The 23,820-nt window shown below is 35.3% G+C and overlaps 2 protein-coding genes and 1 non-coding gene across 5 annotated transcripts; 2 read left to right on the top strand and 1 right to left on the bottom strand.

Annotated features, from left to right (window-relative positions):
* Positions 1 to 1,572: 1,572 nt before the first annotated feature.
* Positions 1,573 to 1,654, top strand: trnas-aga (transfer RNA serine (anticodon AGA)). The gene has a single exon. It is a non-coding gene; the product is annotated as a tRNA-Ser (tRNA).
* Positions 1,655 to 2,127: 473 nt separating this feature from the next.
* Positions 2,128 to 6,410, top strand: cfap418 (cilia and flagella associated protein 418). The gene is made up of 6 exons (XM_053495212.1): positions 2,128 to 2,284; positions 3,718 to 3,796; positions 3,884 to 3,939; positions 4,545 to 4,610; positions 4,860 to 4,955; positions 6,007 to 6,410. The coding sequence occupies exons 1-6, from the start codon at positions 2,142 to 2,144 to the stop codon at positions 6,167 to 6,169; spliced, it is 603 nt and encodes a 200-aa protein (XP_053351187.1). The 5' UTR covers positions 2,128 to 2,141; the 3' UTR covers positions 6,170 to 6,410.
* A 137-nt stretch (positions 6,411 to 6,547) lies between these two features.
* On the bottom strand, positions 6,548 to 21,147 carry LOC128520806 (T-cell differentiation antigen CD6-like). 3 transcript variants are annotated; one of them, XM_053495210.1, is made up of 15 exons: positions 20,995 to 21,147; positions 19,143 to 19,205; positions 16,621 to 16,911; positions 16,217 to 16,537; positions 15,874 to 15,939; positions 15,583 to 15,723; positions 11,430 to 11,552; positions 10,280 to 10,360; positions 10,122 to 10,193; positions 9,940 to 10,026; positions 9,740 to 9,841; positions 8,277 to 8,354; positions 8,106 to 8,192; positions 7,877 to 7,978; positions 6,548 to 6,755 (listed from the first exon to the last, which is right to left on the bottom strand). In XM_053495210.1, the coding sequence occupies exons 1-15, from the start codon at positions 21,044 to 21,046 to the stop codon at positions 6,655 to 6,657; spliced, it is 1,767 nt and encodes a 588-aa protein (XP_053351185.1). In that variant the 5' UTR covers positions 21,047 to 21,147; the 3' UTR covers positions 6,548 to 6,654. The 3 variants fall into 3 exon arrangements, 2 of the variants coding, with proteins under 2 accessions (XP_053351185.1, XP_053351186.1); XM_053495211.1 differs by having other exon boundaries at positions 8,106 to 8,189; XR_008357957.1 differs by lacking the exons at positions 6,548 to 6,755; positions 8,277 to 8,354 and having other exon boundaries at positions 7,928 to 7,978; positions 8,106 to 8,246.
* Between the last annotated feature and the right edge of the window lie 2,673 nt (positions 21,148 to 23,820).

Raw genomic sequence — 23,820 nt, 5'->3', positions numbered from 1 at the left:
ATGACAGGTGCTGAGTGTAATCTTCACTGCTTACCTCCTTGCTGCATAGAGAGCAAGTAAATGAATAAAACATATTAATGCCACACAGAGCTTGTGCTTTATGTTTTGCTGATCAGGTCTGTGGAACTGGTTCTTCACAGGTTACTCAACTGATCTTTGTGCCATTTTCTGGCTGCTGGCTTCTAGCACTGGAACTGCTCGTCTGACTCTCAGCTGTCCAAGACCCTGCCTGCTCAGCAGAGTAGGGAAATAAATTTTTATACTTTAACTAAGTCTGCCAATATATCCAGTTTATTATGTAACAACACTGTTAAAACACTATAAAACCATTCAAGCACAACCAATGGGAAAACAATGCATTTTCCAGGATACATTTTAAAATGACTATTCGAAAAGTTTGAGTAGAATTATTTTTTTTGCAGCCACCACCTACACAAGTTTTATTAAACTATTTAATATTATAACTTAGCTTATGATATCCATATTTACATTTAACCCTTTTTCCCCAAATATGCATGATCATAAACAGAACAGTAAAACCACAACTCAAAGGCTTGGTGACTCCAGACAGGTGCATGCCCTTTAAAAGTATTAATAAATGTTTTTCAAATAAAAAAGAGGTGTGGCATGCATTTGTATTTAGCCCCCTTTACTCCTATGCCCCAAAGTAAAATCCAGTGGAACTGATTTCCTTTAATAGTCACTTAATTAGTAAACAGAGTCAACCAGTGTGTGTAATTTAATCTCAGTATAAATACAGCTGTTCTGTGAAGCCCTCTGAAGTTTGTTAGAAAACATTAGCAAACAAACAGCATCATGAAGCCCAAGAAACACACCAGACAGGTCAGAGATAAAGTTGTGGAGAAGTTTAAAGCACTGTTCTCTGCAAATCTACCAAAACATGGCTGTCCATCTAAACTGACAGCCAGGGTAAGGGGAGTATTAATCACAAATGATCAAAAAATTCCCGCCCAGATGGGGCTATACAATACAAATACACACCACACTTATCTTCTCAGATATTTATTTGTAAAATCACATAAAATCCCAATAAAATAATGTTACGTTTGTAGTTGAAACGTGACAAAATGTGGGGAATTCAAGGGATGTTAATACGTTTGTAAGTTTTTGCGTCTGCTTATAAAGTGGGTGAAAATTAAGACTAGGTGTGTTTAGTCAGAACTGAACGTGATCGTGGACAAGCATCTTGGGTGTTGTAGTCCTTGTAGTTCGCCATGTTTGTAGTCAGCAATGCTTGCTGAGAAACGAGTTTGTTTCACTGTTCACTGATGAGCTGATGGTTTTTTTTTCATACATATTTGCTTTAAATATCATATAAAACATTACTATTAAATTAAATTTTCCAAATAAGAAAATAATTCCACTGTAGTGTAACAATAACTGAGCTTCAATAAATTTTCACAAGATTCTTATGACGCCGTCGTTTAAACTAATTAAATAGATTTGATATTCTGTCCCGTTGTTACCAGTGTCACACTTTATTAGGAAACGTGAGAATTTCGTTTGGTTCTTCAGAAACTTGTTAGCGTTTTTTTGACCGATTGCTATCTAGTTGTCGTGGCCGAGTGGTTAAGGCGATGGACTAGAAATCCATTGGGGTCTCCCCGCGCAGGTTCGAATCCTGCCGACAACGAAAATTTATTTTGCACGATGTCTCGTCATGACTTAAAAAAATACACTCTAAACGCGTGTAAAGCACGACCTAAAAACAAACACGATCTCTTTATGAAGTAACCTGTTTAACGAGTGAAGACACTCGTTCAGTATGCAAAACAGGCAGCGAATACACAATCAAGGTGTACAGGTGGGAGAAAGGAGGATGGTGGATAAGCAGCATCGCTGGAGAATTATTTCCTGAGAAACTGTTTCAGTGACAGATTTAAGGTGTAGACTGTTACATCCTTAGTGTCTGAAGGAGCGATACTGAAGGTCCGCTTATTGTGTATTTCCTTAACCAGGGACAGCTTTTATCAGGTAAAACAGTTGAAGCTATAGGTGCATAAATAATTATAAATATGAATCAGAAGGACCGATTCATTAATAAGAATCTGTTCAGATTGACTCACGAGTCGACCCTTACTAGAAGGGAGCATAGGAGGGATTGGAACACAACCTCAAACATGGCGGACTGTTTGGACTCATTGTTAGACGAGGTAGAAGCAAAGTTTTGTCGAGAGATTTCACTGTCGCATCGTCCTTCGTGCGCGGTTGAGGCCGAGCAAGACAAGCACAAGAAACAGAGGGATAATGACTCCGTGCACAGGTACATCAGCGACCTCCAGTCCGCAAGTGCGAGCTGTCATAGCGTTAGTACTGTACTGTATGTAGTATAACCATGGTTATCAACACAACCGAAACACGTAGCCCATAAAGCCTCCTGACTGGATGTAAGAGTGAATTATAACAAGGTTCTTTATTTGCTATAGCGTTAGCTGTCACTATGTCTAGTTTGTTTTCCTGTTAATATGCAGCCAATCCTGCAGCCATGTAACAGTCTAACTCACTTATTAATCATTAGCAGTAATCCTAGCTAAGAAGTGGACTATTACTTACTGTAACCCAACTTTTAGCAGGTCCTCCATCAGTAGTGACAGTGAGATATCTGCAGTTCCATGTACGCATCCCTCACTGCAGCACTACATGGGGTCATTCTACAAAAATGGTGAATAGTTCTGTCACTTCGTTTTGATGAACATGACAGACACTTTATTGTATATCTTCGGAATATAGTACTTTCAATCATGAAATACATTTTCCTAGTTTGATGTTCAATATTTAATTCAAGCATTATTTTAAAAAGGCCAATTTCAAGGAAATGTCTCAACACTATGATCATGCATTCAACTGTGACCATATACTTTTCATTAAAATAAAAAATCTTAAAATAATTCCGACTTACAATAACATCAGTATCTTACAGTTAAACAGTAATTGATTATAATCAATAATATGAAATAAATATCAGTCACCCCAAACTATGTCATTGGTGTTACTGTTCACTGGACAAATTGAAATTGTTTCTGCTTCAGCGATAACTACATGAACACTGGACAAATGCTTACAAATGCAAGTCAGGTGTCTCTCTTTATTTGTTTAGAAATGCCATCATTAATTTAGCAATTTTATGCAAAGCTTTTAAGTCCGTCATTAATGTTACTCATTTTATTAAAATTGCCAAAAGTTCGACATAAAAACTGACAGCTGTAAATCTAATAATTAATTGATTTTGATATAAGTGAAAACCATGTGGTCTCGTGCATGGAAACCATTTTGTAAATAGTTATGATTTCTCTAAATTGTTATTAGTGTTATCGTCATTGGTGTTACCAGGAAGAGACACAGGACTGGTTATTAAATGTATAAAAAAAAATGCATCAAGCTCCAAAAAAAGTAATTTCTTGCTATAAAAGAAGTTCTAAGTGTGAAATAAGAAATAATTTTCAGGAGATTTGTATGACATAAATTCCTAATTTCTGTAGAATGACCCATATAAATTCACCAATCACACTATACTAAGACTGAGCAAGACCTCACTTTGCGTCTAAAAGTCTCGTTGCTTCTTGACACAGATTCCACATGATATTGCTTTGAGATTTTGGTCCATTTTGATCATGATTGCATCTTGCAAATTTCATTGTGTGTATAAAACATTAAACCAAAGTGTTTATTTATTGCCATTATTTTAAATTCACACAGATTGGAAGAAATTGACAATAACATAGACGCTGTCCTTCAGGAAATATTAGATGACGATTATCCAACCTCCAGCTCACATGTAAGTATGCTGAGGGTTTACGTGCATAACTTGAGAACATAAGGTCATTTCATGCATACTGTCTAAATTTTTTTCTCCTATTCACAGAGACCTGTTTTATCAAAGGCTGAGGTACCTTGTCCTCAAACAGCTTTAAATAAGAAGTAAGTGCAGTATATGAGGGGTGTTCAGATTTAAATGGAACTTTAAAATTTAAAAGTTGTAAAATCGAGACGAGACTTTTAAACGCAGTAAAACATTTGAATGGTGCTAATGAACTACAATGGTGTTCGTTTGTATAAATTATAATGCCTGCTGAGGTGATTCAGAGCCCACTGCGGTCATTCCCATAAGCGTTCAGCGAGTTACATGGTTGGGCCATTAAAGGAGTTCCTAAAAGGCCAACATTTTAGACGTGAAGCAAGCAGGCGAAACATGGCGTACTAAGAAAACTTTCTGCTTTGATGGTATCCAAACACTCGTGAGACACTGGGATAATGCATTAGTGTATTCTCATAATTGTGTTCTGTTATTCTGTGTAGTCAATGTCCCTCAAAGTGCATATACCACCGCATTGGCTTGACAGTATAAAAACGCTTGGGATTAATTTACTGAGTGTTAGTGGGCTATCATCAAGTCTGTGTAGGGATTTATTTATTTAAATGGCAGTGGTAAGCTAACTCATCAGCTGGGTTAACCTTAATTGATTAAAGGACTAAAATGTTCCATGTAATTATATGTAAGAAATACACTTTGTGTTTGTAAATAGGTGTTGCCCTGTATATTTGGGTGGAAGCTCTATAGCACATGGTGTAGGAACAAGTGTTACGCAAAGGTGAGTGTTAAGTTTCCTATGACACACTGCAGTGTGCGCCTACTCTATTAAGCTTCATTCTGCTCTGCCCTCTCCGTTCTTTGTAATTTTTTATTAAGCAATGATGTTAATATTTCTGTTCTGAAAATCCACTTTCAGGGAAAAAAAATTGTTTTCTGGAACTTGGAATCCTAAAATGCATTTTTACTGGAAAGTTTATAATTAGCCAGAGAGCAAGCACAATATTATTCACATAACCTATTTTTGCAGGGTTTGTGACCAACTAAGATGTACATCTTGTGACTTTCATGTCGTCATATTTGATGACCAGGAGTGGCACTCATCCTGTGATTATCTGTTTTTCAGGTATGGCTTTGTAGTAGTACACTTTAGCCAGAAGAGGGCAGTAGTGGTGCACACTGAGGTTCTTAAGCAAAGATAAACAAACAAGTTTTCTATATTTTCGCTTTTATCAATATCTTTCTGTAAACGTTGACTTCTTTATCAGGTGTTTGTTTGATTGTAAATGAGGCAGAAAATAAGTGTGGCAATAAGGTAACAGAATGCGACAGAAGGACCCCTGTTTGACATAAAAAAGGAAAATACAGAATGTAACCAGTCTGATAAATATATTTTCCATGTGAATTCGACATTTTCTTATCCTTGGCTTAAAGTCTGGTTGCTCATTTTCTTTCACCATCAAACAGTTTTATTTTCATATCTGTATGACCTGATCACAGCTGTAATTATTCCATTATACACTTCTTTCATTGATATATTTAATCAGAACTAGTGCATAAAGGATGGGGCCTAAAGAATAGATTTTTCCGATGCAATGTATTTACCCACACAAAACATTGTGTTGGTGTATTTTGTACATGCCGCAGTTATGCAGAATTTCTTAATGCGTACAGCTGGGTTAAAAACTCTGTGATTAAGCAATTGCACTGCACCAGTGTATAACTGTGTACGTACTGCATATGGTGTAAAATATCACTTCAATTCCATGCGTTTCAGAATAAACTCATAATAAACTCTGGTCAGAACAAGAAGCAGTTACCAGTTGTATTGCATCAAGTAAAACAAGTGAATAAGCTCTAGATACATGGTTATAGATAGCCTTAGTGCTGATGACTATCATGCCATTAATGGCTAAAGGTATACATTTTTCTCATCATTAATTACTTCTTATTATTTAAGCCCTCGACAACACATTACTTTGTACACCAATTGCATAAAGATCTTTCACCACTTTGAATATGCTTGGTGTTCTTGCATTTAGGTTTAATTAGGCTATCTTATTGTCCATTCTAACAGTCAAATGATATGCATGGAAATGTCACAGGTTTGATTGCAGAGATGTTTGTGTGTCTGTGTATGTATATATACTTGCAAAACCTTATGTTGTGCTTTGTAGAAACAACATGCCAGACTGTAACAAGTTGCGAGTGAAGCTAAAGAGAATGCAAGGTGCCCGGGCATACGCCTGCCAGTGTAGCTGGCACTCTATCTTCACACTGACTGAACTTAGAAACATTCCTAAGCTCAAGTGGGTTTGTGGCCAACACACTGCGTGCTGATATTTGGACCTGAATCCCAAGTTGACGCTATTCTGAAGAAATAAAATAAAAATAAAAAATCTGGACATGCTCTACATTTAAAGGGAGATGCTGGCCGTTTTCTTTCTCTATTTTTTTTCACTGGAAATTTGACTGTTTGATGATTAAAAAGAAAGGTGTTCATGCACATAGTAGACACATTGCAGTTTGTGAATGACAGTAATATTTTTAGAACTTTTGTACATTTAAAAGAATTAATGAACACTGTGTGTGTGTGTGTGTTTGGTGTTTGTTTCTTTTGTCTTGACATGTTTCAAATCTGTTTGTGTGTTTTAACTGTTGTAGAATGTCATAAATACTTTTGTTTGTTTCAAAAGAGACCTTTGAAAAGTGTACATATAAAATTTGAAAAGATTTATTTTAAATTATTACATCTAAATGGCAAATAAATATTGTAGCACACATTCCTTGAAGAACAATTTTTATCAGAGCAGCAGCTTCAGCATTCACCAGTTAGCAACATCATCATAGTCATTGTCAGAAGATCCAGTCTCCTCTATTTCTGCAACATTTTCATAAGCGTCGTCAGATGATGTGCTGTCGTCATCTACAGAGAAAGAAAAGCAACTGCATTGATTCATGCAAAACACATTTAATAAACAAACAGCCAGTAACCTTAATGGAACATTTTCTTAGCCTGGCTGCATACTAGCTAACTGGAAGGCAGTAGCTCAAATAGCCATTCTTTACAAGCATGGTGACCCAAAAAGCATTTCTGGATTCTCAACTAAACTGTACACTTGGAAAGCCCATATGATAGTTTTCCAATTGTCATCTGTCCATTTTTCCTTTGGCTGATAGAATAGGAATGCAATAGGTTTTTCTCCTATTGTACTGTACTTCATAGCTTTACTGTTCTGTAATGCTTTTCTGCCAAAATTGGTTGTAGAGTGAGTTGTTTGTGTTACTGACTTCATGTAAGCGGGAAAGCCTGACCAGTAAATATGGGGAAACATAATTGTTACATATCAAGAATTTTGATGTGGCAATTCATGTACATAATGTTTTTAAAATAAATTTTTTATTTATGTTTTTGCATTTGAGGTGGTAATATGTTGCAATCCCTCTACAATCTTACAGGTGGTGCCCTCTGAACTATTTACACATTGGCTATTCACACAGCATTCTGTGTAGGAGGAATTTGTTTAGAATTGTAATGAAATAAATAATAAAAATTATAGAATCACAATACAAATCAAATGGGTACCTAGATACCATGATAATGTTGTATCAGCAGTTCCCACATGATTCCTACATGATTCCCATTTATACTGGCCAGTCTTGTGTGACATGTCTTAACAATATGACATTTTAACACACAAAGCTGCAACTGAATGCACAATGAACTGAATGCACAAAGAATTGCACAATTTTGTGTAAATTGTAAAGACTGTTATGTGGGAAAATACAAAACACAGGCTATCTAGCATCAACACGCATTCCATGCTTAGAGTTACTAAGATCACATTTTTTCCTAATGTTTGATGTAAACATTAAATAAAGTTTTGTGTGTGCATGATTTTAAGCATTGGGCTGCAGGAGGATGGGTGTTCCAGTTGGTAGTTATTAGATTTCTAAATAATAAGTGAATGAGCCATTATCTGGGACTGAGTCAGGCAAGAAAGACATAACTTTACGTAGAGATGTTGCTGCACATGGAAGTAGTACCTTGATGAGGAGAGTATGGCTGGGAAACACTGCTGTTTCCTGCCATCTGTGGTTTGGGTTGACTCAAGGGGGGCTGCTCAGGAAGTGATGGATCTCCCTCCACTTTAACACCAAAACAAGAAGAGAGGTAGAAAGTTATAAGCTCTAATATTTTTAGCATATAAATTTTAATTGAAGATGAAATGTAAAGTAAGGCTAATTTTTAGGGTTTAGTAAAATCTTTGCTCACATGGCTGAAGACAAAGTTCAGGGTTCATTTCTATGTTTTCGTAGCATTCCCCAGAGGATGTGCTGTCTGAATCAAATGAGTCTGCTGCTAAAGCAGAAAGTTTCACTTCAGTGTTCAATCAGGTTTTCAGTAGTGTTATCACTGGATAAAAAAAACAAACATTTTACTTACAGTCTATTTGGGCTGGTTTATGGTCATTGTGGACAGGTGTCATCTGTATACAGTGCTCAGGAGCAAACTGGGTAACATCTTTAATAATACAAATCATATAAAGGCATTAGAATTTATTTTGCTTTATACACGATATGCAGGTGTTGAAGGGACAATAGATAAGGTAAACATTTAATAGTCTTAAACTATAAATCTGAGTAGCCAAAATTAAAAGTCTCCTTTTTTAAAAAAAAAATCAGCTCATCTCAGGTTAAAATGTATATTCTACCATCAGTCCTGTGTCATGCCAACAGTAAAGCATCTTGAGACCATTCAAGTGTGGGGTTTCTTCTTAGCCAAAAGTGTGGTCTCACCCACAATTTTGCCGAAGAACAAGGTCATGAATAAAGACTTCTTCCAACCATCCAAGAACATTATGTTGACAAACAATGTCTTTTCCAGCATGATGGAGCAACCTCCCATAAGGCAAGAGTGATAACTAGTTGGACTGGGGCGACCCAACATCAAATTGATGTGTCAATGGTTAGGAAACTCCCCAGACCTTAATCCCATTGAGAACTTCTGGTCAATCCTTAACAGCCAAGTAGACAAAGAAAAACCCACAAGCTGCTTGTAATTATACTTCAGACAAAAAGATCTAAAAATCTTGAAGCAGCAGACTTTGTGAAAATTAATATCTGTGTCATTCTCAAAACTTCTGGCCATGGGTGTACAATCAATCTTCAGACATAACCCTTCTTAAGGGAATTGTTTTGAATATGAGCGTATGAGAGTTCAAATATCAGCAGAAGGGCAAATCTGGTTCCAATCCTGTTTTTTTTTTCCCCTTTCAATCTTCACGTCAACATTAACTGAGACGCCAATTAGGTGCTTATTCCATTTTTAATGGTAGGAGTCTACCAATCGAGCATATTGATTTTGATGTTTTGATTCACTTTTTAATTAAATAGATCTATTCATTTGCAGTAAGTTCTCAGGTGCACAGCTTTTAAGTCATGAAGTCTAAGCTTTGACTAAGCCATTTTCAGGTTCAGTCTGAAACTGGTGTTCTTTGGGTTGCTGCACATGGGAGGAGTGTTGGGTGTAACGCGTTACAATAGAGTACTTGGATTACTTTTTTGATGTAACGAGTAATCTAACGCGTTAAGTCCGCCATTTAAGTACTCAGTTACTTAGTTATTTTTTCCAATAGTCATTGTCACATCCAATAGTCATTGTCACAAAGCAGCTTTAAAAATTTATGTTAATAATTAAAAATTTATGTTAATAAATTAAAACATGTACGAAAGAAGTATAGAATACAACTATCATTTTGTCCCTGATGAGCAAGCTGAGGGCGATGGTGGCAAGGAGAAACTCCCTGGAGATGACAATAAGAAGAACCTTTGAGAGGAACCAGGCTCAACAGGGAACCTATCCCCTTTTTGATGATATCAGATAGTAGGACCATGAATCAGTAGTACCTTGATCAGGAGAGTATGGCTGGGAAACACTGCTGTTTTCCGCCATCTGAGGATTGGGTTGGCTCAGGGCTGGCTGCTCAGAAAGTAACTGGTCGCCCTCCCCTTTAAGACAGAAACAAGTGGAGATCTATGAAGTTGTAAGCTGATTTTTTTTTTTACATGCCACATTTAACTGATGTGTTTAGTCAAATAAAGCTCACGTGTCTGGAGACTAGGTTCAACATTCACTTCTGTGTTTTCATAGCATTCTCCTGAAGATGTGCTGTCTGAATCAAATGAGTCCTCTGCTGCAGAAGAAAATGTAGGAAGTTTTGCTTAAATTTACAAAGCATTTTGACCGTATTATCTTATGAAATGAAAAAGAAAATTTCCTTTCACTTACTTTTAGCTGGTTTACTGATATTTTGCAACTGTGTTGTTTGTATGCACTGCCCAGGATGAAACTGGTTAACAGCTTTAAAAAAAAAACCAAAGATTATCTATATTGCTCAATACAACAAAATGTGATAAAAGGGACAGCTAACAGTTTTATCAACACACCTGGATTCAAAAGGTTGTCCATTTCAATTATTCTTTCATAACACTCCCCTGAGGATGTGCTGTCTGAATCATGGCCATAAGCTATACACAGTGGAAATAATCATCATTAATGAACACTGGACAGTTGTTTTTAATAGAACCTACGTTTATAATTTTATTATAAATTTAAATTTGATCCCCAAAATTAAATCTTTTTAACCCACCCATTATTGATTGATGAAACATATAGCAGCATGTGACTGACATGTCTCATTAGTAATTTAAACATTTAAACATTTATAGCTTTGAGCATTTTATAGCTCTAAATGTCTACATTTGGTCTGATCTCTGGGTTTTTCTTGTAAGAGAAAAACACGCCATTTTAAAGCTGAAAAAAAAAAAGAAAATATATTTGATCCCCAAGGATCATAGCCTGCCCAGCAATTTGGAATGGTTTGAAAAAGATTTTAACAACTTTTAAAGAACAAGAATTTTATATCCTTTTTTGGAAACCGTGAAGAAGCTATCCCTCCAAATGGCAGGGGTTTAAAAAAGACATTGAGAGCAAAAATAAAGAGGCCAAACCACCAGATGCAAACACCTCAGCAGCAGCAAGAAATCCACAAAAATGTTGGATTCTACAAGATTAACCACTACCAAAGAAAACTGAAAGGCCGAAGTGTGGGAAAAGATTTGATTTGCTCATGGTTTACAGCATACAAGCTGATTGGTCATAATGGGATGGGGTTAGGATGTAAAACATGATGGCAGCAGCCATCTAAAATGATTTTAGAAATCTGATGGTTTCAGACTGGTCAGTTCATCCCTTTGCCCATGCATTTTACCTGCTGAAGAGAAGCTTAGAAATAAAAAATAAAAACTGAAAGAAGGTCCAGTACAAGCCTTAAAAAGAAGTGCTACAGTTTAGTGATGTCAGCAGTTTGCCTGCGTAAAGTAGTTACTGTACAGTATACAAAGAAAGTAATATGCTAATTTTATATATTTATTTATTCTATAACTTCACATTTATTACTGTTTGTTTTGTGATATGCTCACAAACATGACAAATGTTTAGAAGTCAAGGGTTGCTAAAGTAATTTAGCATTTTTAAATATTTTATATTATCAAACATGACTTTTAGACTAGGTAAGTCAAAATTTAATGTGCTCACAGTTGTTCACAGCAGTAGATGGTGGGGGTTCGGGGTTGTGGTAACGTTCGTCATCAGAGTCACTTGAAGTGTCAGAATTGTCTCGTTGCAAAGCCTGTGATGCTCTCCTGGCTTCAGTTCCTCCTGTAGGAATTTTTTTTTAGAATTGATGACATGATTATTGTAAATGTAGAACATTCAACCCTGCTTATTAATTAGGTTTGCACAAGCTATGACTTTTGTTCAAATTGCATTGGTTTCCTCATTTTAAAAAGTCAGAAAGCTGCTCTTCCCTATCTAACATCAAAATAATTCCATGGTCCTAAAAAGACACCCAGAAAATTCCCCAAATTTAATTGACTAAGCTTCCTCTACTCTTCTTTGTTTGTTCGCAAACACCACAATTTAAGTAATATACAGGCTGAGCTTTAGACATCAAACAGATGTAGAGCCACAGACCATACACAGCAGTGACAGCATGAAAGCGTTTTATTTGCTCTGTTGTCTGGAACACTATGGTTGTGTGTCAGTGTATTCGATGAATTACTCATGCTACAAGCACTAAGGATCTAAATAGGATCTTTTGCATTTACTTAGCACAATAGTGTAATATGTGGACAAAGCAATGGGTTTCTAAAACCTATTTTAGGTTTTAAAGAGAAAAAAACTTATTAAATGTACTGTTCATGTTTAACAGAGTTGAAAAGTGTAGCTGAAGCACCATTTGGAACAAATGTCAAATTACACAATGTCAAATAAATTAACTAAGCTTGTTCATTTAGGTTTTCTACTACAGGAAAGTCTAAGAAAGGATTATAATTTCTCTACTTTGGTTTGCAGACATTTCACAACATTAAATGTAAGTAGGTTAGCACTGTCGCCTTGCACCTCCAGGGTCCAAGTTTTATTCCTGGCCAGGCTGGATTCCCATCTCTGTTTGCATGTTTTCCCCGTGCTTGGTGGGTTTCCTCCGGCTACCCCAGTTTCCTCCCACAGTCCAAAGACATGCAGATTAGGTTAATTGGCGTTACCAAATTGCCCATAGTGTGTGAATGAGTGTGTGTATGTATGTTTGTGCCCTGTAATGGATTGGCACCCTATCCAGGGTGTACCCCACCTTGTGCCCCAAGACTCCTGGCATATGCTCAGGCCCCCTGCGACCATGAATACAGGATTAAGCGGTATAGACGATGAGAGAGGGAGTAAATGTAAATACATCAATAAAAGTAATAAGAAGTTTAAAAAATATTTTTTATAAATGCTATCATTTGCAAATTGCTGCCATATAAGGGATCATAAAACACAAAAAATACAGCTTTGCTGAAGATATAGCCTGTGATTGTTTAATTATAATTTCGGCACAGTTTTACATCAGAAATTAGCATTCTCATAAAAAATTGTACATTTAAAAATCCAACTTAATTTTTTTTATTAAACTACAGTACCAAAATTAGGACTGTTTGGCGGCATCTTCTAATTAAGTGTTTTTTTGTTTTGTGATTTATTTTTTATATATATAGAACAACACTGAAGATTGGAAAGCTATAAAATAACTTAGAAATTAGGCAAGTAACAACAACAACAGCAGTTGCTATTTTAAGACATGAAGGTCAGCTGTTCTGGAATAGCAAAACCCATCAAGCATCCTAATAAAACTGGCTCTCATGAAGACCATTCCAGGAAAGCAAGACCAGAACTTACCTCTGCTACAGAAGTTTATTTTGAGTTACCAGCTTCAAAAATCACTAATTAACAGCACCTCAGGTTAGAGCCATTATGAAGGCTTTATAGATCATAAGTAGCATCTCAATATCAACTGTTTAAATAAGATTATTGCATTAAAATTTAGAAATAAATAAAAATCAAGAAAAAACATGAATTTAGAATGTGTATAAAAGTTTTACTGGTGGTATACTTAAAAGAATGACACCTCCATTTTTGATGTTTATAATGTTTCTCTGCTATATTTTGAAACCCTGGGAAGACTCTCACTTCAGTGCTTAATACTACAAAATGATAAATGTCAAATATTTTAAGCCAAAAATTTGGCATTTGGCAAATTTGTAGTTGTTTGCAGTAGTTACACCATGAGATTAAATCTGCTTTAAACGTGTCATTATTGTTAAGTGCTTACAGTGGGTGTACTTTTTCTTGACCTTTTACTAGGGCTGAGGGATATATTGTGTATACATATTGTACATCTATCTATATATTTTGAAACCAAATATACTACAAGACTGTTTATCTCAATATACTTTGATGTTGCACTACATAACATGTTCCTTCCGTAAAACCACACCAGTGATTGCAACTTTTTACTCCCACACTCTCCCTTTGCATCTTTGCGTAAACTTGTTGTTTACGACCTGTTCTGCTTTGTTTTAATATATCACCATGTTAGAGAAAATGCATAGTGTTACATTTAGAAGTCAAAAAGGCAAAATGAAAGTATTCTGCAGCACAGCATCATCAGCGCCATAAACTGCAGTACACAGAGTATGTTATACTATGTGCTATAAAGATTTATCAGCTTGTAAAACTGTTTTTAAGCCATTTCCAAGCTTCATTTATGTTGCAGAGCCTCAGTGGGGTCATACATATTGAGGCTTCGTCATGCTACAGTACATTTATCACTCAGAATAATCCAATTCATTTCACCATGTTCCCCATGTTTTGGGGAATTCATATACAAAAGCTGAGACCTCCGTAATGTCTGTGTTAAGGTGCTAGCAAGAGGTGACCATATATACCCAAATTGCAACACCCAAAAGGAAATAAATGCCTATGCAAAAATAGCTGATGTACCTGTTGTTAATGGGAAAAGAGTTTGTAGAAATACGAAAAAAAAATTAAAAAGGTGGTCAGCTTTAATTTTATCAATGAAATTATTATTTTAGGTAGAATGCCACGTACATTTCTGCCTGCAACAAAGATGAACCCCCTAATTTTTTGAAACTATAATTCCACACAAAAAAGAAAACACTATATGGTATTTGTTTCGACTGGAATATTAGGAAATTGTACAAAATTTACCTAGTTCACAGAGAAATTTTAAATCTACCGTCATTTCATCGTGTTACCATCGATGGGAAAAAGAAAATATAGAAAATTTTATGTTTATTTATTGTTTACACTAATTTGTACTTTTGTCATCAGCCAAATACACTCCCTGTTTGGTAATCAGAGATGAGAAATTGAAAAAGTAGATCAGATAAATATTAAGTTTTGTCTTAAAAACACTCCATCACATTAAAATTCACTTTATACCAGTTCAGCGCTGTTATTTCAGCAGTAAAAATATTAACTAATTTCAGTAAAAATATTTAGTTTAAATTTTCTAATATATATTGGTGCAGGTGTTTGTTAACATTGAGAAATTTGCTAATTAGTAGCTTATTTGACAGTAGATTATTAAATCTGGCACATAACTGTTTATAACATCGCTTCTACTCAGCATTTGGTTTCACTTATGGTCCTTGTTAAACTTCAAGCAGTTTAAGTACAGTTTCGTGTGATGCTGTTTTTATTACTTTGAAATTGTTTTTATGCTACTTTTGTTTTCATTTATGGCGTGGATTTAACTTCAAGCAAATACCTAAGTACTACACAATTTTAATTAAATTCTGTCCAGACAGTTTTGAGTGATGCTGTAACAGAATCTAGCTGGACACAGAAATACAGACGGGAATTTTTCAGAAGCTGGTTTCAGGTCCTCTAATGTCTAGATCGATCTATCTATCTATCTATCTATCTATCTATCTATCTATCTATCTATCTAATTTTTTTTTATAAAAAATACTTTTAAAATGCCACATGAAATTGGTTTGCAATTGAATTCTATATGGTGTGTCTCCATTCTGCCTAAAAAATACTTAAAAATATAAAAATAAATAAGGTACTTTTGGTCCAACCCATGCCTTCCACTTATATAGGCTGTTCAAGGAGATACATTTTGCAGAATTTAAATTGAAACAATTTAAAATGTATATAACAGTGTAGCAAGTAAAGCAAAATAAAAATTTATTTTCATTGATGTCATTACTTTTTTTATGAATTTGCCAAAACAAAGACATGCCTCTTGTTATAAGTAACACTTTATTTTATTCTAACCTCAATCATAAAACACTGCTAACATGAACCAAGACATTAAAGAGAGGAAGTTTTGTGTACTTGCCGTTTTGTATTTTGTAGTATGCACACTGAGCAGCATTTGAAAGCAGCAGTAAGAGCAGCGCGATAGAGAGAACAATGCAACCTAGGACTGGTGGTGAAATCCCACTTCTGCTGTCCTCAGCAGCTATCTCTGTTACAGTCTCTAAAAACAAACAGAGCATCAGACTACTTAGTTATTCGTTTAGTATAACTTAATCTAAACAGAGACCTGAGCTAAAAAATTCATGCTCTCTTTATTCTTAAAAATGTTATTGATGTATTATTGTATTAAGTGACAAGGTGTAGTCTTCACCTGTTGTCCCGTTTGTGAAATTTGGCATGAGTGTGTTCATTGTTGTGGTCAGTATGCCGGCACTTTCTGTTTAAGAGGAAATGCATGTTAGGCTTAAATGTTAATAGTTAATGACAAGTGTTCTTTGGGCATTGGCACTTCAAAATTAGCAGTCCAGTAATTGTTACATAAGTCATTTTGCAGACCTTACAGATTTAATAGGGTTAAATCAGTAAATAAGAGAATATTTTCATCCAGTGAGGCCTCACATTGGGCTATGCCATTGTCTACCATCTACAAATTAATAAATATTTATAGACAAGGAGCTGAGAATTTGTGTTTTGAAGGTATTCCTGATCAGTACCTGAGCACACCACTTCAGCATCCTCTTTGTGTCCACAGAAGTTTCGACCTTCGTCTGGCTCATTGAGGCACTGCCAGAGATTTTTCTCTGTGCCGCTGCAGTTTACTTTGCTGAGGTAAATAGGACCAAAGCCTAGGTCGAACATACCAGTCTTGCTCACTGCAAGTAAAGCAGTGCCACAGCCCAGCTGGGCACATACCACATGTCCTCCTTTTTTGTTCCATCCATCACCACACACTGAGCCCCAGCCTCCATGGCCGAAGAGCTCCACCCGACCGGCACATCTGCTATTGCTTCCAATCAACCGCACAGCCTGATCAGCTGAGAAACAGATATCATCCAGTGTCAGAAAGACGAATCTAAAATAGTAAAAAATTCTAATCCACTAGTGTTAAAGCACTCACCACAGACTAACTGTGTAACATTGGAGCAGCTGCCAGGTGCAGTGTCAGTGCAGTTGTACAGGCTGGAGTTTATTTTGGTGCAATCGGACAGACAGATATTCCTGAAAGCTGTACCATTTGCAGCAAAGTCTCCCCTACAACCGAGGCCATTGCAGAGCTGGGACATGTCTTTCTTTGTCTCGTTACTCCGCGGTGTCAGGGTTACATTTACCCACCTTCCATGAGAAAGAGCTAAAAGAGGTCTAGAGCAGTTCTCAAAGAAGCTGGGTGTATGTGGTCCGCCTTCAGGGCCTGGAGAAAAAAGTGAATAAAATGGTCTCTTGTGGCAGCTACTGTTAATCAATTATTGCTCGCTATGCAATACTACACATTAAGCAGATGTTATAAAATTACCGCAGTCTAAATTGTATATATGGCTAACGTGTGAAAATTAATTTGAAAATAATGCTTCCAATAAAAGTAGAATAAAGCAGGCTTTTAAACCAAAGCATTTGAAACCAAAAATTATTTTAACTAATATTAAGTGTAAGGATATTTTTTATTAGAAATAAAATCCAGTCACAATGCTCTCATTCATTTGAATTGCCATTTTTCTTTCTTAAATAAAATAAAATAATAAAAAAACAATTATAATAATAATTATAATGTTTAAAAAAGAAGTGAGAAAAATATCCAGTTCTGGTGTTTTAATTACAGGGCATAAAGTTTGATGTAATTTAATGGGCCTAGATGAATTGTTAGCTCAACAAAAGAAAAAGAAATAGTTATAATATATAAGTTTGTAAGATTTTGTTTGTAAGAAGAAGTTGAGATACATGGAATGAAAATATAATGAAGTAATTGAGATAGAGTGAAGGTATAATACATCCAGTTCAAAATATATTTAGGCGAATTACTTTCCACCTAATGACAGTCATTTGATGTCAAAATCACTTATCTGTTTAGGTTTTATTTGGGCTTTGAAGTGTTTGTTGCTGTACTAAAATTGTTTGCTTGTTTGTTAGTTTGTACATTTGTTCGTTAATCATTCCACTGATAGCATACACTCACAAATGCAGAAATCAGTGTTGCTTCTTTCAACACACTTGTACTAAAATTACTGCTATTTTTAGTTCGTTTTCGCACAGGCTTTTGGATTTTTAAGTACTGCAATCACTCCTGGTTTGCCTTACCTATACAGGGCTCGATTTGAGGGGGGATGCTTGAAAAAAAATGACAAACGGCATCCCCTGTGTAAAACCACCATCCCCCCTTACCATCACCTCTAGATTAATAATGCTGTGTATTATGTAATATTTGTCATGAAAATTAAATATTTAAAACTCTCTACATATGAACTACTAATGGCAATTAGCCAATCAGAATTTAATATTGTAACAAACTACTCACAAGCTCATGCAAGTTTGCATCATTTTTCTTGCTTTTCGGATTTTCGCAACAGCCAAGAGAACCGTTCAAGCACAGCTTTTGACATATTTCAAAAAGAAGATAACTGAAGTTACTGTATGATACATACGCACAAATCCTCTTAGCAGGGACATGATGAAAACGAAGGATTTAGTTTAATATGGGAGTAAATAACTGATAGCTTTATTGATTATAAAAGCTGAGTTCTTTACCCAATTTATGTAGTTTCATTTTCAATTTAAAGAAGAGGTTAAGACTTTGTGGCTTCACCTACATGCTTGGGTGCAAAAGGGGTCAAACATTGATTTTTATATGCAATAATAGTTAATTGATGATGACATTATTTTACTCTTATAATCATCTCCAGATAAAAGCCATGGAAAGGATTAAATGATAGTTTTGACAATTGCATGTTTAAATGCATGTGTCTTGTTTTGATGGCTCCAGGTTGATTTAATTAGCTCATATTTTGTTAATAAAACTGTTCTTAAAAAATTGACATTTCACAATAATTTTGTATGGTTACTACTATACGCTATATATTGACATATATTATAATATTATGATAATTATATATAATATACTATATTATTGGCTGTGCTCTTTGGTTACTTAAATTTTTAATGAAGAAGATGAAAGTATTTTGTTGATACAATAGAGGTGTGTATGCTGTGCTGCAAGACTTAAACTGCAACACAGCCACATCCCGTGAGTCACTTCCTGTGGAAATGTCATGGGGGACACTGGGGAAAACTTATTCTTTTCTTTTTTTTAGAGAAGGTTTGTAGCATTCAAAGTATCAAGGCATGGTTTCTGGCTGGATGCGGAGCCTCAAAGTCAGATGTGCAATATAAGTGAATGTGGATGTTATTGCAAAGGAAGAAGCTAAATGGGGTGTAGTTATTAATTTAATTTAATTAATTAATGCTGTGATATTTTTTCAAGACAATTTATACATGGTCCTCTATAGTGTAAATCCTGGATTAACATATCTGGATTACAGAAGTGTGAATGTTTTTGTTATTGTCTGCATGCCCAGTAGTATGTTTTGTCAGTGTTAAGCATGTCCATTCAACATGATCAGCAGTGTTGATTTTAGCAATTATAATACTTACTCTGTTTCTCCACGTGCTCTTTACTTTTGCTGGCAACAGTCATATTTTCTTTTGAGTAAATACCTGCACGTAAAGTTGAAAAATTTATAGAAATAAATAAAATTATTAATCTTTAATCACATTTTCAAAAGCAAGTTGTAATACTGGAAATACTGAAAATATTTCTTTAGTTATAATTTCTAAGAGGATGTTTTTTGCTAAAAGTGTTTATTAATATTAATTAGAAAAGCTTTTAAATTAATATTTTAAAAACTGAAGTTATGGCAAATAAAACATAGAATTAGCTATTTTATTTTGTTACATATGTCTGCACATCATATTGGTAGTATATCAGTGTAAAAAAAATCATAATTTAATATAGAAATTGTAAAACATAACAAGTAGGAGAGAAAATTTGCGTATTTTTAATTTCCAAATTATGAATGAACACAAAAAATAAATAAATATATGAATTAATTAATTGATTAATTAATGTAAAAAAATTGAATAAAAAATTCCTAGAGGAATCAGAATGCATTTCTTTTTTTTAATTTAATTTCATCTTGTATTAACTATCGAAAGAATAGTGCTGCCGCAATAAAATATGGATCTGTCGCATGCCAATTTTTTACAAACCCTTAGAACTCACATAAAGTTTACAGAAATTACTCTTACAGTACAAAGTCTTAAACCTGATATATGAGAAAACATCAAAGACAACTTAGTTTAACTTTTTAAATAAAAAAAAAAAAAAAAAAAAAGCAACTGCAATGGATGTTTGGTCTGTGTGTGTGTGTGTGTGTGTGTGTGTGTGTGTGTGAAAAATTAGTTTTGTATTAAAAAAAATTAATTTAATAGCAAAGAACTTTTGTATTAAATTAAAATGGTTAGCTAGTTCAAAAAAACGATGCACAGTTGAGTACAGTGTCATGTCTGAACATTTGTTAACAATATACAGTATATATATATATAATTTAATTTAAATTAAATATAAAAAAATCTTGGTAATATACAATCTTGGTACAACATTAAGTAACACTTCTTAAAATAAATGCTTTATAAAGAAATATCGCACACTATTAAGTAGTGCGACAAATTTTTACATAAGCCTATGCCTTAGTGAATGTTCGAAGAGTTAATTATTATCAGCAGTTGATCAATTGCTTTTGTTGGTGTAAACATACAAATTTTCAAGGGTTTTGTTTAGGACTTTTTTAGGACTTTCTGTAGATGTACAAACAGAACATAGTCGTGTAAAGGCATAATGTTTTACATTAGACATGTTGTATGATGACTATACCTACATATAAGCTGAAATTTAGCGTAAGGGAATCACCCTTACTGAAAAAGAGACTCAAAAGCTAAGAAAGTAAAGAGTATATGTAGTTGCTAAACAATTGAAATAGCTAGTTTGGGCATAGACGTTTTTAAATATATAATATTAAAATATAATCAAGGTGCAAATGCATACATACAGTTAATTTTAAGGTGGGATAGTAGACTAAACTTTAGATGGTAAGGTGTAGTGCTTGTATCATCTCTGTAAAGTGTCATGTTTTAAAATATTTCAACACAAAGAAAGAAAGAAGTTTGCTCACCTAATGTTCATGCACCTATAACATTCATTCCTTAGCTATTATACTACACCAAAGCTGTGCTCTTTTAAGTGCATGATGACATTTTTACAGATTTACAAAGACTTGTTTTTTATATGCCACTGTGGCAGTTGTTTTTGAAGTGCATGAATTGTTATTTAATTCTACATGAACTCAAAAGAGGATTTTAAGGCCTATTCTTTATATTTAAAAGTACCAACACCATCTAACCATGAGTCTTAGCCTGCCAAAAAAATGTCAAGTATAAAACAATTTACCTTGATGCAAGCATAAAGCATGGAAAACGACCGCCATCAGCAGAACTTCCATTTCACAGCAGACTGGCTGAAAATGACGGGCTGACTCTCACAACGCCAGAACCTCCTCTGGTGTATATTAACACAAATAGTATCATCTGCATGTGTGTGACCCTGCACCTTCAGACTGGATTTGCACACTTGCAGACTGTGGTTTCTCCTATATACTGTGACACACAAACACACACACCCTGTTTGCATTTTGCATGGGTCAAGAACATACACAGCTGTACAAGTACACAGCTGCTGATGGATATCTATATTTTGGGATAATTTACAGACTTTAACACATATTTAAAATTCGAATTATTAAAAAGGTATTAAAAACCTGTACCACCGTTTGAATTTTAGTAGCTTTAACCCATAGGCATTTGATGAAACAGATAACATCATCTCACTGGCAACATGACAAACTCTATTTTTTTTACTTTGTTGTCTAACTATAAAACAGAAATAAAAAAGATTTTTACAGCTGTCAGATGTTGCATGAATGATTTATTTTTAAGGACATTCTGCAACATTAACCATAAATATAAACTGATTAAACGTGCAGTATGTTATCCTTTAATTAATTATCAATGTCATTTTTGGCAAACCATTGCATATAGCCATAAAAAACTCTAGAATGTACTGTGTATGATAGAAATTGAGTCAGGGTTATATCTCTGCTTTAGATTTACATTTTATTTGTAGTGCCTTTAATAATAAAAATTTGTTGCAAAGCAGCTTTACAGAATGTGAGACAACGGGTCCTTGCGGGTTGATGTCAGGCGAAGGGTTCACCGACACCAAAAAGAGAGATATAAATCCAAAACTGATCGCAATACTCGCAGAGATGTTAAGTAAAAAAGTGATGATTTATTTACAGTGCTCGAGAGTACCAGTATAAAAACAACCAAAGCTATATACAAAGTAACAAAAAACACTGTACAAAAACAAAACAAATATATTTATATATATGATTTACGAGCATAATTCGTTCCGGAAGTGGACTCATATTCTGAAACACTCATAAACCCAACGAATTCACACACACGCGCGCACACAACGAAAACACTGTTTTATCTGAAAAATAAACAAGAAATCTCTCTAATGACACTCGATTGAGCGAGCATCACTGCTGTAAAGTAAAAGTAAAACAAATTAACCTGCACTTTATCTTTGAAAAGAATCACGATAGAGCAGTGTTTCTTTGTAGAGCAGTGAGAAAGAGTGTGTGTGTGTGTCTGTGAAGGTAAAAGTAGGAGGGGTCTAAGTGTGTGTGTATGTGGCACGGTGTCCAATGACGCACATGCACACAGACACAAAGAGCAGGCTGAGCCTTGAGCAGAGAAAGAAAATAAGACCCAGCCGGGGAAACAATTACCCACAATTCCGCAGCACAAGACTATCGGCGTCAAAACAAGAAGCGCATGCGATGTGATACTCAGTACTCGTAAACCAAGACTTGTTCATTTTCCAAGTCAAAATTTATTAAAAATCGTTGCTCGTCTTGCAGAACACTTGCAAACCGCGTTACTTGCAATCTGTTTTACTGTATACACACACACAAATTTTCGCTAAGGAATTGCTCACAGCAACACAGCTGCACGCTTGCTCGGCAGGTAAACCGACCCCGCATACTGGTTTGGGGCTCTCTTTTATAGTGCAAGCCCCACCCCCTCAGAACAAATCAAGTTAAAAAAAATAGAAGGGGGGAGTACAAAATCGTAAGTATAAACTTTTTTACCATCACACCCAATATACAGTACGTATAACACATCCACTTGATTCTTCTTTGTTTAGACAACATAGAATGAATTCATATATAAAAATAACAGAAATAGATCGGCTTCCAGTTGCTTTGCTTCAGCGCGTCGCAACTCTGGCACTATATAGCCAGGCCGCAAGGTGACGTTGGGTTGGCCGGTCAATGGTTTGGTAGCAACAAGGAAGATCGACTATTTAGATACTAACAAACATAGAAAAACATTTACAAAACCCAGAATAAAGCGATAAACAGCTTTAAAAATGCGTGTGTTGTTATGTATAGCGTGGATTATTTTTGGAAGAGGATATGTTTGCGTGTATGTCAACCAGAATGCAAATGGTGTGCGTGTGCACCCACATTGCCTTAGCAGGGGATGTCGGAGGAGGGGTAAGATAAGAGTGTGTGTGTGTGTGTGTGTGTGTGCGTAAGTGCTGTGCTCCAACAGGGACAGGTCACTTTGGCTACATTTACACTATCAGGTAAATGTGACCTCATTCCGACTCTTTGCTCATATGTGACACATATCGTTCTATATCCGTGTACACAGGGAAAAAACGCATGCATTCCAATATTTCGAGATCGGTTTCAGGCCTCCTTCATATGTGGAAATAAATCAGATATAAATCAGATATGTGCTAATGTGATTGTTGTGTAAACAGACAGATCGGACCTGAGGCATTGTGTTCTGTACGCCATTAAAACGGCAACTTCTTCGCGGTTTAATGACGTAATGTTATTCTCCGGTGGAAGCGCGTGTGGAATTATAACATCGCAGGTGACATGGAAAAGAAAAAGCACCCAGACCCCCCCCCCCCTTTTTTTATGCTTATTTGGGTTAAATAACATTAAGAAATCAGTATTTGTTGAATGAAGCATATGCTCCTCCTCCGTTTTAAAACCATGGTGACGTTTCGCGAACTTTGCATATATCGCGGAGCGTCAAGCATACTTCACCTTTGTCTATCTTAGCTAGTGTGTAGCGCAAGAACCTCCCTTTAAGTATGCACGATGTTTCAGATGGTATGGCAAGCGTAAAC

Source organism: Clarias gariepinus, chromosome 4, assembly GCF_024256425.1.
Source record: "Clarias gariepinus isolate MV-2021 ecotype Netherlands chromosome 4, CGAR_prim_01v2, whole genome shotgun sequence".
Classification (NCBI taxonomy): domain Eukaryota; kingdom Metazoa; phylum Chordata; class Actinopteri; order Siluriformes; family Clariidae; genus Clarias; species Clarias gariepinus.
The sequence above is the reverse complement of the archived record's forward strand: the minus strand, read 5'-3'. Positions and strand labels throughout refer to the sequence as shown.